Source organism: Armigeres subalbatus, chromosome 3 (assembly GCF_024139115.2).
Source record: "Armigeres subalbatus isolate Guangzhou_Male chromosome 3, GZ_Asu_2, whole genome shotgun sequence".
In the NCBI taxonomy this organism is placed as follows: domain Eukaryota; kingdom Metazoa; phylum Arthropoda; class Insecta; order Diptera; family Culicidae; genus Armigeres; species Armigeres subalbatus.
In genome coordinates, this window is record NC_085141.1 from 252,234,031 (window position 1) to 252,249,500 (window position 15,470).

A 15,470-nucleotide genomic window follows, 5' to 3' on the forward strand; every position below is an offset into this window, starting at 1 on the left:
TAATAAAATGATAACTGTATATAGTTTCTATTATTGTCCATATATACCTACTATTCAATCTAGGATTCCAAATCGGATAAATTAATTCAGTTGCTAACTAAAAGCTTATCCTCAACGCTTTGGCTGTCAATAGTCTCCACAATATGAACCTTAAAGGTTATAACTTTGTTCAATCCTACATCTGTTTATATTAAAACTCAATCCTAACTGCCCCGAAACCGCTTTCAACACATAACTGCCCCGAGCACAGCCACTACATGCGACCTACGGGACCCCAGTCGAGGACGTCCCACACTATACCGTTGTGAGCTTACACCTCTCCTGCGCTGTGCGACGCCTAAAACAAGCTCCTAACATTTGATGCCTACAAATAAAAATAATTAAACTAATTACACTAAATCAATCCCGGCTGACATCCGCGTTAAACAATATGTTCCATGAGTGCTGATCATTCATGATAACGCACCCAATCGGGGAATAAATGCAGTGTAACGCAGAGTTTAAACCCTCTCTTGCGCTAAGTAATGCTGAAAACCTAACTTCTAGGAATTTGATTCGTAGAAACAAATTATACTGAAATTGGTGCGTGGCAAAATAAGTTATACTATTAGCTAATTTAGTTAAACCCTGACTACCCCACATTATACTGGCCCGTTTGGAGTCATCCAGTGGCACTTGGTCTTAGCATTCGTTTTCTTTTTAAATTCTATAACAATTCACCACGCTTACCCCCATATTAGTAATATGTAGAACGAATGCTTGACTATTACTATACTAAGTATAGTAAAAGACCGGAAGTAATAATTGGGCCAGCCACCACCAAGAATCGTGGCGAGAGTGTAATGTCGAATATACCAAAGGTCAATGCAACTTCAAAAGACCGGCGTGCTGGTCGTTGACCGCAGACCACGCGCTACTTTTGGCGTCGTGATGCGCTAAATGCAGGCTAAACCCCATGTGTTTTCTTGCTAGCTGAATGTAGGGAACTCATAAGACTCAATTCTTAGTGCAGAAGCCGACTGGACAGAAGCTAAGCGAGCCTTCTGCTTTCTACATTCCACTGTTGACCTGAAACTTCTTTTTGATGGACCTGGAGAACTGATTGAATACACTGACGCAGATTGGGCTGAAGATAAGTCTGATCCTAAGTCAAATATCGGTTTCGTTTTTCTACTTGGTGGAGGACCTATTTCGTGGACAGCAAGAAAGCAAACATGCGCAACACTATCTTAAACAGAAGCTGAAATACGTATCAAATTTCTGAAGCAAGTAAGGGCCCGCTGTGGTTATCAATTCAATTCAATTTATTTTCTTTTTTTAGCATTACATTGGTGCAGTTATTATCCTAAGCTGAGTTATGGACTCCCTTTCAAGCAGCTCATTAATTCTACAGGCAGACTGTGCTGGTATTTTAGTTACAAATGATACAAGTGCTTGTAGTGATGGATAGAGTGCTTATAATAGTAACCATAGGAGGCTTTGGTTTGTTAGAAATGTCAGAAGAATAGAATTGTAAATCAGTCTTCCAATGATTGGCAAGAAGGATAGAAGCAAGAAATATGAAAAGACTGCCATACTCATCCCCGGTCACAACATTGGCGTAGTTGAGTCTCCCTCTGCCGGGAACGTGGAACTATAAAGCAATTCAGAAGAAATTCGAATGGAATAAAAAAACCCAGATTAATCCACCTAGCGTTGGTGGTGCCTTTCTCGCATTTAGTTAAGACACCAACCTTATATGGAGTTTATATGGTCCGATGTACCATTTTCATCATAACTTTTGAATGCAATGACCAATCGTTATGAAATTCAATAGTGATCAACAAGGCTTTGTCCCCTGTCGAATGAAACTTGTTGCGGGAAAATCGGTTAAGGATTACTATACGAAAAGTTGTCTAATGTTTTTTATAGCTTTTGTGCACACACATACACACACACATACACACGGACAGACAGACATGTGTTCAGCTCGTCGAGCTGAGTCGATTGGTATATAATACTATGGGTTTCAGAGGCTTCTATAAAAAGTTCGATTTCGGAGTGAAATGATAGCCTTTCGGTACAACTTAGTTGTACGAGAAAGGCAAAAATAAACCTGGTGTCTCCAGAAACAACATACCTAATTCAAGTCAAGGCTCTCTGCGTTTACTGAAAAATGACCGAAAGTTGGGGAGTAGTTTGGCCTTTGAGTTGTAGATTACCGTGTGGCTTTGATAGAGAACTTCAATTCAGGAACTATAGAACTCCAGTAGACGATATGCTGTGACAGAGAAGATAGAGGCAACAGCCAAAGCCCGATGGGAGTTGACACAGAGTTGCTATAGAACTGTCTAAAACAAAAGCCTTCAAATAATAGCCAACACCCAAAATAATAGCCAGTACGAAAACAGAACAATGAGGATGATTATCCAAAGGTCGATAGAGATTATCAATATATCTTGTTTTTAAGACTCTTTCGGTTCGGGCTTACAATTTCCTTGAGAATGAGAAGTTGAATGATGGTCATTGCATTGGAAAACATTCTACAAAATGTGTCATTTGTTTCACTAAATGAAACCTGGAATACTGGATTCTAATTACAGACCTATGTCAAACAAATACTACCTCATTCCGTGCCGATAGTTCGAACGGGCCAGACGTGTGTGCTGTGTCTCATCGCGGGTTTTGTTCGGTAGTGCGAGTTTATTGTGTGGTGCCTACCTACGGATCCAAGGCGATCACTGTCGGCGAGCGAAGTAGCTGCTTCTGGCGACGCCAGTGAAGCAGGCTATTGTTTCTGCTGCTACCTACAGCAGCAGCGCAGATAAGTGGAAGGCATTGTTTTATTGTTCTCCCATATCTCTGATACAGAGTGGGATTAATTATAATAAATTAATTTAGTTTTTTTCACTTTTTTTCTAACTTGCTATAAGTTCTAAGTTAGCATAAGAATTAATTGTCCTTCCACCTTGCGAGGTGAGAATGGAGGCAGAGACTATGGAGGGCGATAGTCCTCCAAAAGATGTCCGCACACGATTGTACCATGCGGCTTCGCCTGGGCCTTGGGTTGTTTACTTTCGGCAGAAAGTGAAAAGTCTAGACTTTCTCGGCATTAAGCGAGATTTGACGCGTCGTTTTACGAAGCTTGATTTTAATCAGATCAACAGGAACAAGCTACGAATCACCGCACCTACATATCAGGTGGCGAACGAAATTGCTAAAGACAAGGCCTACAATGTAGAATATTTAGTTTATGTCCCCTCGCGGGAGGTCGAAATCGAAGGTGTGATCAACGCAGCGAGCCTGACTTGCAAGGATATACTTGCGGGAAAAGGCCGCTTAAAGAACGCAATGGAGTCTACCGTGGATATTCTGGATTGCAAGGAATTGCATTCAGCAACCATGGTAGATGGCAAAAAAGTATATTCTAAGTCAGGCTCGCTTCGGGTGACGTTCGCCGGTTCGATTCTCCCAAAATATGTCGATTTAGAGAATATGTTGTTTCCGGTGCGTCTTTTTGTACCAAGGGTATTTAATTGTACCAATTGCAAACAACTTGGTCACACTGCCGAGTTTTGTGACAACAAACCACGTTGTGGTAAATGTTTCGAAAGACAGCGAGAAAAATCCGGCCAGCAACAAGCCACAAAATGTGCTTATTGCGGTATGGCTCCTGCCCATGGTTTGCAAGATTGCCCGGTGTACAGAAAGCGCACCCAAAAAGTGAAGCGCTCGTTGGTACAGCGCTCCAAGCAGACTTATGCGGAAATGGTTAAAGCGCAAGACACATCCGCCGATACCACTGCAAAGGCTGCTATTTCAGCTACCGTTCAAGTAAGTGATTATTATGATTCCATATGCATTGACGAATTGGACTCTGACGCAGCTGATATGGATGATTCTACGGAGGTACACGTGCCCGAAAAGAGGAAGCAACCGTCTTCCCCGGGATCGCGCCGTAAGAAATCAAAAGTCATCCATGAAAGCTTGCCCAAATTTGAAGGCAATGGGGGATTATTTAAAATCCCGAAGCAACCTGTCTTCACTGCTCCTTTGGATCCATTTTGCAGCAAGACATTCCCGCCATTGCCCAAAACCGATGTTTCCAAGAAACATCCGGCTAGGAGAATCAATGAAAGAAAAACGGCAATTCGTTCTTCCCAAAAAAGTACTCCGTCCAAGCGAGGATTGATCTCCTTTAAGGACCTTGTGGACCGTTTTTTGAATTTATTCAATATTCCGAATTCATTGAGGCCAATCATTGACCTCTTTATACCAACGGTGGAAAGTTATCTGAAGCAATTGACTGTTTCATGGCCCCTTCTTGCAGGAATTGTATCTTTCGATGGATAATACGGCTATTACACAAAATACAATCACTGTGCTGCAGTGGAACTGTCATAGTCTTAAAAATAAATTAGAAGTGTTCAAGTTTTTGATTCGCAATTCCGATTGCGACATATTTGCACTTTGTGAAACATGGCTTTGGGTTCATTCACAAATTACATAACGCTGTAATAGATCATTTTCAACCCCCTCCCACCCCCTCGTAACGTGCTTTGTATGGAAGGGTTCTAAAATTTGTATGGGCCGTAACGCTCGGACAGACACCCTCCCACCCCCTAAAGCGTTATGTAATTTGTGAATGGGCCCTTTCTTCCGAAGACGAAATCAACTTCCACGATTTTAATATTATTCGCCAAGATCGGAATGATCATTATGGTGGCGTTCTTTTGGGGATCAAAAAATGCTACTCCTTCTACAGAATTCCCATTCCGACTGTTAATGGCTTAGAAATCGTCGCATGCCAAGTAAATGTGAAGAATAAAGATCTTTGCATAGCTTCAGTGTACATTCCTCCAAATGCCTTTCTTAATTGTCGACATCTTTGGAGCGCAGTCTCCCTTTTATCATCCCCAGTGTTGATATTGGGAGATATGAACGCACATGGTATTGGATGGGGCGAAACGTATGACGATTATAGAGCGCCTATTTTTTATGTTTTGTGTGACGATTTCAATTTGAATATTTTGAACACTGGTGAAGTAACTCGAATAGGACCAAATGGTCAACAAAGCCGTATTGATCTGTCTTTATGTTCAAATTCACTATCGTTAGATTGCACGTGGAAGGTTATCCAAGATCCCCACGGTAGTGACCATATGCCGATAGTTACTACAATTAAAAGTAGCTATCAACAATCTGAGCCAGTTAATGTTCCTTTCGACCTCACGAAGCACATTGACTGGCAAAAATTTGCATCGGCGGTAAATATTGGTATTGAATCAACTGATGTTCTTCCACCACTGGATGAATATCGATTCCTCACCGAATTAATTAAAAAAAACGCACTAGAAGCCCAGAAACGACGCGTTCCAAGTACATCTGTCATAAGAAGACCAGCCACTCCTGGATGGGATGATGAATGTACTAATTTGTATTCTGAGAAATCTGATGCCTTCAAGGCTTTCCGTAAATACGGAAGGTCTGAGCTTTTCGAAGAGTATTTGAGGCTTGAAAGAAAGCTCAAAAATCTTCTCAAGGCTAAAAAACGTAGCTACTGGCGACGTTTTGTCGAGGGACTATCACGAGAAACCTCAATGACAACACTTTGGAAAACGGCCCGCAACATGCGGAACCGCACTTCCACCAACGAGAGTGAGGAATACTCCAATCGATGGATAATCAACTTCGCAAAAAAGGTCTGTCCAGATTCCGTACCAGCAGAACCGCTATTTCGAGAATCAGTCAATGATCCCGGTTCTTTGGGTGGACCATTCTCAATGCTGGAACTTTCTATGTCTCTTCTTTCATCGAATAACTTTGCTCCGGGATGCGATAACATCAAATTCAATCTTCTGAAAAACCTCCCAGATATCGCAAAAAGACGATTACTTGACCTGTACAACTGTTTCATGGAGTACAACATTGTGCCACCTGAATGGCGACAGGTCAAAGTAATAGCTATTCAAAAGCCTGGGAAACCAGAGTCTAATCACAATTCATACCGACCGATTGCCATGCTATCATGCATGAGAAAATTATTGGAAAAAATGATCTTCTCAAGAATCGACCATTAGGTCTAGATAAAATGCATGACTGTCAAATACTCAGTTTGGATTTCGTAAAAGTAAAGGAACAAACGATTGTCTATCGTTGCTCTCTTCAGATATACAAATGGCCTTTGCGCACAAAGAGCAATTGGCTTCAGTATTCTTGGATATTAAGGGCGCTTTTGATTCAGTTTCCATTGAAGTACTGTCAGACAATCTGCACAGTAATGGACTACCCGTATTTTTAAATAATTTCTTGTACAATTTGTTGTCAGAAAAACAAATGAACTTCACACTCGGCACTCTGACAACTTCCAGAAATAGCTACATGGGCCTTCCCCAAGGTTCGTGTTTAAGTCCCTTGCTTTATAATTTCTATGTTAAAGATATTGACAATTGTTTGGAAGGACAATGCACGCTCAGACAACTTGCAGATGATGCCGTGGTCTCTCTAAGAGGTCCATGTGCAGCTGTCTTGCAAGGACCATTGCAAAGGACCTTAGATAATCTGACTGTTTGGGCCAGACATTTGGGGATCGAGTTTTCACCGCAAAAAACTCAATTGGTTGTGTTTACTAAGAAGCGGTATCCTGCTCAACTGAAACTCAAGCTGTTGAATGATGACATCAACCAATCTTTATCTTCTAAATACCTTGGGGTCGTATTTGATTCCAAATGTACCAGGAAACTCCACATTGAGTATTAGATACAAAAATGCCGGAAAAGGATCAATTTTCTACGTTCTATCTCCGGAACATGGTGGGGTGCTCACCCGGAAGACCTCATCAAACTCTATAGAACGACTATTCTCTCTGTTTTAGAGTATGGCTCCTTCTGCTTCCTCTCAGCAGCTGATTGCCACCTGATCAAATTGGAACGAATTCAGTATCGTTGTTTGTATTATTGCCCTTGGCTGCATGCATTCAACGCATAACATGAGCCTGGAGGTGCTTACCGGAGTCACTCCTTTAAAGCACCGTTACTGGGAGCTCTCACTTAGAATACTCATCAAATGTGGAACAAGTAACACACTTGTTCTAGATAACTTCGATAATATGTTTGAACTAACTTGTCGTTCAAGATTCCTGAGAGTTTATCTCAACTACATATCATCAGATCTTTGTCTTCCGTGTTATAATCCCCCTCGAGTTCACTTCACCAAAGACGGTTTCCTCAATTGTATACGATCTGTCCATGAAACATGCTATTCAAGGAATACCAGATCATCTTCGACAAATATCTATTCCCTCACTTTTTCTGAAAATATGAACATGTCAATTGCAACAACAGATATTTCACTGATGGTTCTCGCATCAACGGATCCACTGGCTTCGGTGTTTTCAATGTAACTTCAACCACCTTCCGAAAACTTCAGGAACCGTGTTCGGTTTATGTTGCTGAGCTGGCAGCAATTAACTTCGCTTTGGGGATAATTTCAAATCAGCCCGTAGACCATTATTTCATCTTCTCGGATAGTCTTAGTTCTATCGAGGCACTCCGGTCGATGAAACCTGTTAAGCACGCATCTTACTTTCTTACAAACATAAGAGAGCAGATGTGTGTTTTGGTCGAAAGATCATTCAAGATTACCTTTGTTTGGGTCCCTTCTCACTGCTCAATCTACGGCAATGAGAAGGCAGACTCGCTGGCAAAGGTGGGCGCACAGGAAGGTGAGGTTTATGATAGACAATTCTCGAGCAACGAGTTTTTCCCATTAGTCCGTCAGAGTACTCTTCAAAGTTGGCAAAGAAATTGGACACACAACGAACTTGGACGGTGGCTATTTTCTATAGTTCCAAAAGTTTCTGGGCGAGCGTGGTTCAGAGGTGAGGACTTAAGTCGAGGCTTCATTCGCGTGATGTCGAGACTTATGTCTAATCACTATTCACTAAACGCACATCTGTACAGAATAAACCTTGTCGATAGCAACTTATGTAGGTGCGGAGCCGGTTATGATGACATCGATCACGTAGTTTGGTCCTGCTCGGAAAACGGCGCCTCCAGAGAGCAATTATTGGATACCCCTAGTGGCCCGAGGTAAACAACCCTTCAGGGAAGTTCGAGATGTTTTGGGAGATCGTGATGTGGTCTATATGCAGGCCATTTATAGTTTTCTTTGTGTTTCTGATATCAAAATCTAATAGTTTGTTTTTTCTTTCTTCAAAGTTTTTTTTTGTGATTAGTCTCTGCTTTCTGTTCCGTAGAGCACCATAGCTCTTGCCATCCGGAAGATGCTCCCAGTCGAACCATTCCTCGAGCACGACGACACGCCACATCGTCCCTGACGCCAAATACCCGGATGAGAAGCTGAAATTCCCTGATCCCAAATCCATAGCCCCGTCCATCCTTAAACATTGTAAACTAACCTCGAGTCACCACGAGTACGCTGGCTTCTACCCCTCTCTTACTAACTGAAAAATTAAATGATATTGATTGTATATATCATAAAGAACCATGGCTCCGTAAAGTGTTATACACGCCTGAGCCTACCAAATAAACGAACTTGGAAAAAAAATACTACCTCGATTTTTTCAACGATAATAATATTCTTCAGGAACACAGGTAAGTTAAAGCTTTGAAAAGCAAAGTACCTGAATGATGAACGCACACCGTTAACCTTCAGTACCACAGTTCTAAGCCTTCTAAGCTTTCATCTCTGAAGCAAAGTTAACTTCAGATAAGTCCGATTGAGAAGGCGGAATATCTAGGTAGTTGACACTAAAAAAATAATGATGGCCCCTATTAGGGAAGTCAGAGTAGTTTTATGATGGTTGGTCCAATTGAGAAGGTGGAGAACCAACCAATCAAACTAGGCTCTGTTGGAAAAGGCACAGTGACCTTTTGACAAGTCCGATAGAGAAGGCGGAATAATCGTAGACGGATTATTGAGTAATGAAATGGTATTCTTACTTAGCTATGACGAACTACAATGAATTGGAAAAGGATAACTTTCATAACATATGTGGTTCTTCAAATGATTGTTAACTTAAAGAAAATAATAAACATCATTCTCAATATTGAAGCGAACCCACTTATAAACTAACGATTGCTTAGTAATAGATTTTAATTGAACTGAGTAGTATAATGTCCGCATTTCTTGGATTCACATAAAAAGTTTGGCATATGAGGAAGCTTTATTATTTTAGACATTAATCATAGAGTCGATAGATTATGGAATAAAAGAAGTGTTATAGTTCTGATAATGATAAAGAAGTCTTCGTTGCTATTTGAAAGATTTCAATACTTGTTTGGATATCAGATTTAACATGCGTAACATGCATCATATATTTATCTCAGAAACAAGAGTTACATGTAGTTGCAGTAGTCATGCACCCAAAAGAAAAGACAATACGTAGACATCCAGAAAGATGATTATCATTATGCCGACGATTATCACAAAGATGACAGAGTACTTGTGACCGTTTTCTTAAAATGAATTGGGTTAAGTTCACATTTTTCATTAACACAATAGTTTAAATGATGGTCACTGTAAAGTAAAAAAAATGTACATACATCAGAAACACTAGTAACAAAATAACACAGTTAAAAACATTTGTAATTCGGATTTTTGACGTAAACTACGTCTAAGGGGAAGACTCTGATACAGGGTGTAAAACGGAAATTTCCAAATTCGAGACCGTCACGAAATTAGGATAGATTTCAAACGCTAATAGCTCCTTTATCTTTCAATGGATTTTCGAGATTTTATTATCAATCGAATCGGCAACTCTCCAGCAATTTTATAAGCCTATTGGAAACATTAATAATCAACGTAAAAACATTAAAATTCCAAATCTTTACCAACCCAGTAAAATTTCACAGTTTCGTTACGACCGCCGTCTGCGGTTGGTTCTTGCGCTCTACTTTTGTGCGGTGATTCGCACAAAAAGTACAAAATAAAACCAGAGCAATGACCGCGGTCGGAGCAAAAAAGTAGTGTTTATGAAAAAGTGCTACAGATGCTGGACATGTTCATGTTAGCAAGAGGTGAATATTAAAATTGATTATCAACTTTAAACAAGGTTACACTCTAACTGTTTTGACTGGAATTGAGTAAAATTTCCGAGGGATAGAAAGAGAGAGCAATGCAATTTTACTTAGTCACTGAGTAGGTGAAAGTTAGCGTGTATCCTACTATTTCGGCAACATCCCTGTAAAATAACATTTCAAAAGCATTAATCGCCATTTAATAGGAAATTAACTATTGAATGCATTAATCACTCTAAGTCGAATAACAATCGGAGAAAGGCATCATCACCACTGTAGAATAGTAAATTTTGGGTTTTTAAATGAAAATTTTAAATTGTCATATCCAACCATTTTCATATATAGTGAGTTACGCCAATTTTGTTCGAAACATAAATAGATTGGTCTGCAATCGAACATGATTTGCGGAAAAACTACTCATTACATGCGGCAAAACGTTTACCAAAACAAGCCTTGCTACCTCCCGACCCCATATATCCAACATCCCAATGGTTGTAATTTGACTAAGCACGCACGCGCGGTTTGAAGTTTGTATGAGAATTACTATGAGTGAGAACAGTATTTTTCGGAAAACCGTTTTGCAACGTTGGTCATTAATATCTAAAAATATATGAGTACATTGGCAACATAGGAAACTTAGCAAGTGAATAAATCGTCTTTATTGTCAAACAATTCGCTGCTTGCAAGAAAAATTATTAAGGAAATACTAAATCGTGTGAAAATGAAAATCGTGAAAATTGAGCACGTAAAAGAATAACGTATCAATAATGAGCATTTTATTTTCTCTATACTTTGCTTACGAAAATCCGATCGGTTCGCAACAACAATCGTCTTACAGATTTAGATATATTCTACAGAAGTCTTCGGGTTGATTATATTTAGGGGGAGATCCTCCAGTTCCATTTAACACATAAGCCATTTAACAAAAAAAAAACTTTAACTATCCGGATTATGTTTCCATTTATACCATACTAGCAGAACGTACCCTGCGTTGCTAGGGTTTTTACGTTTAACATTCGAAATGTCATTTTCTGCGTTGATTGCGCGGCCGCACTCTAGATCATTTTTCGAGCGATCGCATTAGGTTTTCTCCAAACTCGCCCTAATATTGTATTTTGACAATTTTCCCAAATTTTCTTTTAAAATTTACTAAACTTTTGCATATAAAAACACAGCTGATCCCAATACGAATCGATTAGTGAGGAAATCTCGCAAATCGGTCATCCTCTTCGTGAGTTATATTGCTTCAAAGGAAGAATAGATAGAAAAAGGAAAAACAAAATATGACTATTGACCATTGATGATTCATATAAACTAGGTATATTTGATCATTTGAACACGTTTTTCAACGAATTTTGGTTAAAAATTTTACGATTCAGAAAAATGTCTCCTAGTACCGGACACTATTGCATCATGTTCAAATGTGACTAAGTTCCTGTTACATGAGTAAAGACATCATTCAGAATAGTAAATTCTTCGCGTGCTTTAAGTTGTAAATATTAAAAATGTTAGTGGAGCTTATTTAACTCTTCAGCTACATTTTTTATATCCTAAACCAAATTCCCACCTTTTGCAATGTCCTCTTCAATTTTTGATTCTGCTAATTTCTGTGGCTTTCTCAGCAAGAAGAAACAATTGACAAAACAGGTGTGAAGAATTTTTATTCAACTTAAATTTTGTTCAAAGTTTATCACATGAAGATCTGATATTCCTTGCCGTTAGAAGCCTTTTCAATAGCTTCCTTTTGTACTTAATAAGATGAAGGAGGGACGTCTGCAAGTAGTGTCCGATATTGGGAGGTGTCCAGCGTTGGGAGATCTCCCCTAAATAGTTCATGATTCGCCTCACGAAACGATCTCTATAGTAATTTCCATACAAACTTCAAACTGCTCGTACTCAGTTATATTATAACCAATTCAGTTGAAAATTTAGGAGGTTCACCAAAACAGCAAATGTTGTCGTTCAAGCATAAGGGAGCGCAAAAGTAAAAATTTCAATCACTCTAGGCTCTAACCAAAATAATTATTATCTGTTTTACGTAGTTTACGTCGGGAGGTCGTATCTTGTATATAACCCTTCTGATTTTTTTAAACATTAACGTTGCTCGGTACTATATGATTGTTGATGATAAAAACGTATTTTTCAAATTTTGGTTCTAATGAATTCTGTTATAATAGGATTGATAATTATGATGAGCATAACGATGAATTTATAATATACTAGCAGAACTAAGCCAGCAAGGAAAATTGGTATTTGATTTTAATTTTCAAAATTTAAAATGTATGCCGTTTGTACAAGGTTCTGTATTTTTTTACATATCACAAACAATTTCGTGATTTTTTTTTGCCAAGCAAAAATGTATGTCTATTTTCAAATATAAATCTTGCAAACAGGTCAATTCGTTCATGATCCGTATCTCCTTTACAAGGCGCACAAGTTGATGGTTGATGGAGTGTCCTTTGTGAGACCCAAACTGTTCGTCAGGAATAAGGTGGGTGTTTTCAAGGTGTTGCTCGATGCGTATTAGAATCACTCGTTCGAGCAGTTTGCTGAAAGTGGGCAGCAAACTTATTGGCCTGTAATTGGACGCGTCCGTAGAGTCCTTATTGGGCTTGGGAATGGCAACTACAACAGCGTGTTTCCAGCTGTTTGAAAAGTATCCAAGTCTAATGCAAGCGGAGAAGATTTTAGCGAGGAAGATGTGCGCTTTTTGGGGCAGTTTTTTGAGCACACAGTTACGGATGTTATCTTGGCCTGGAGACTTTTTGGATTTAAGCCTTCATATGATACGAGCAACTTCCTTCGGACGAATTAGCCAAGGGTGAGCATCAGTCAGCTGTGTGTGGTTGATGAATGCGATGGACTCGTTCACCGCGGTAGCAGTTTCAGGATCATCTGCCATTTGATTGGAATGTGCCTTTGCGAAGCTCGTGGCTAGTAGCTGCGCTTTCTCTGTGGAAGAGGCTATGATGTTGTCACCTTGTCGCAAGGGAGGACTGTATTTAGAGGTTTTTCGCAGCGCCTTAGTGATCCGCCAGAGGGTGTCGCGGTTGTCGTTCAGTGTGCTAAGGGTTTCTTTGAACTTTTTAAAGTTGGCTTGATCGCACTCCTCACGAATCCTGGCGGTTCAGTGCCGTTTCGATGTCCTGATAGATGGGATCACTTCTCCTGTACCACTGTCGCCGACGTTTGTTACGCAAAGCGATTAATCTTCGGGTGTCATCTGAAATCGTTGCGACCTGATAGATTCGTTGCTGGAATTCAGGAACTAGCTGCTTCCTGACATAGTAGTGTACCTGCTTTGTTAGCCTTTGAACAGTTCCAATGGCGGTGACGCGTATTCAGATCACCCACTATGAAAAATGGGTCGGCTCTTCTGGTGAGAGTGGAAATGTCACGACGATACTGTGTCCAGACCGACCGTCGTTTCGCTCCCGGAAAATAGGCGGCTATTATGTGTATATTACCATCCACAGAGTTGATCGAGATACCCACACTTCCGATGACCTTGGTTGAAACGTTGAGGTCGGAAAATTCGAAATCGGAGGGACTCGAACTTTCTTCGTCTTGGGGACCTGAGTTGCCGTAGTCGGGTTCGGAGTTAGTGTTGGCATTTCTTCCGAGATATCATCATTTTGGGTCTGCAGCACCTCAAACTGGTTACTCACGACGACATTAGGTACGTGCTGCGATGTGCCGTTACCGCTCCTGCTTCCAGAAGGATTTTCCTCCGGGGGTGGAGGTTGCATATTCGTCATGTTGTTATCGACGGTTTGCTACTGTTGTTGTTCGTCTATGTACGGGCTCGTCGACCGCGGGGTGTGGAGATTTGGGTCGTTGTTGTCTACGTTGAGGTTATGTGCGCACTCTAGGCCGCGCTTCTGCCTTTTCTTAGAATGGCTCCGGACGGTCGATTGCTGCTTCACGGCGGCCGCATTTTGATTGTCCGGATACGGGGGAGCTTTCTGCGAGTTCAGGATGCCGATTCGCGAGTAACTACTCGAAGATAACGGAAAAAAATCGATAAAAGAGGACCGCGAAAAATCCGGTTTGTTTACTTGGTGCAACATGGTTGCCAGTGGTGTGGTTATCAAAACTGATGTCGGATCTGGGAGTGAAGCTTCAAAAACCAATTATACTCAAAGAAGACAACCAGAGTGGCATTAATCTGCTACGGACTGAAGGAGGAGGCAACGTACAAAAAACATAGATACAAAATTCAATTTCATCCGTGACTTGCGAAACACTGGAGTTCTTGAAGTTCAATACTGTTCCACCGAATTTATGCTAGCTGACATTCTGACAAAACCATTATCACACATAATACATGGAAACCTAAGAGAATCCTTGAGCCTGCACTTTATCACGATGCGGTATGACATGTAAAATATATAGTTATTAAATATACTTTTATTGGAACCTCCGACTCGACTAGTTAACATTTGCTTCACACCGAGATTAACTTGGCTAGCGAATCTGTGGAAGTGTCTGTTCCTACTGAATATTCATGTCGAACGGAATTACTATATCATTTTTTCTGCTCGGATGTGCCACTGCGACCAGTTTATAGATCTATTGTAGCGTTATCTGTTTCCTTAGTGTATAAGTGCATGTAGAATTTCTCCATTACTATTGAGAAGCAATGCAGTACCGGTTTCAACCAGGTTTTTTCAACTAATTGCTGGAAAGTTTCTTCCACTGCATACAATTCAGCCTCAAACGGTGGAAATTCGAGTCTTTCAACTATTTGGGTAAAGGTAAAGCTAATGTAGTTATGGCAGATCTTACACCGTAACACACTACGTAAAAGTGATCTACCGTGATGTGATAAAGTGAGGGGACAATTACTACATATATCATAATGCGAAGAAAAGAAGAAAAGTTTGTCGTTTAAGACAGTCGCAGGCTGCATGGCAAATGACAATCTCCTTCATTCACACATCAGGACTTGTCATCTAATAAAACTAACACATTATTTGTAAAAACGCCATACATTATCCACGTCTCTATGAAGTTATGATACACAAACTTCCGATCAACAACTACACAAGAATCTGCTTGTACAAAAGACTGATCGGTTCTTTACTACAAAGCTAATTATTGTACTTTTACAAATTAATTACGTTTCTTTAACTTGTTCGCAATGCTTACGTTGAGTATTCAAACATATTCACCTCAATATAATCATTAGCTAGAACAAACGAATATCTACTACTTTGGATGATAAAAACTTACAAATGCGGCTTATTCTCACTGAGCGATATCACACAAAGTAAACCCGAACGATGCTCACACCAAAGGATAGCTGGCACATGTAGCAACACCGCAGTGATTATCGCGGTTACGAGCCATCTTAACGTATCCTTGATCGCCCCAGGTAGTGCCCCATGAATTTTTCACCAGCCAATAGTCTTCACCATCTTCGCTTGTTCCGTAACCAACAGCTAGAAC

The 15,470-nt window shown here is 40.2% G+C and overlaps 1 protein-coding gene across 1 annotated transcript in view; it reads right to left on the reverse strand.

The window, feature by feature from the left end:
* Window positions 1-14,991: 14,991 nt before the first annotated feature.
* Window positions 14,992-15,470, reverse strand: part of LOC134223588 (cathepsin L) — a 33,997-nt gene continuing 33,518 nt past the window's right edge. The window contains exon 6 of the mRNA XM_062702771.1: window positions 14,992-15,470. Coding sequence (XP_062558755.1) covers window positions 15,309-15,470 — 162 coding nt within the window. The 3' untranslated portion in view covers window positions 14,992-15,308.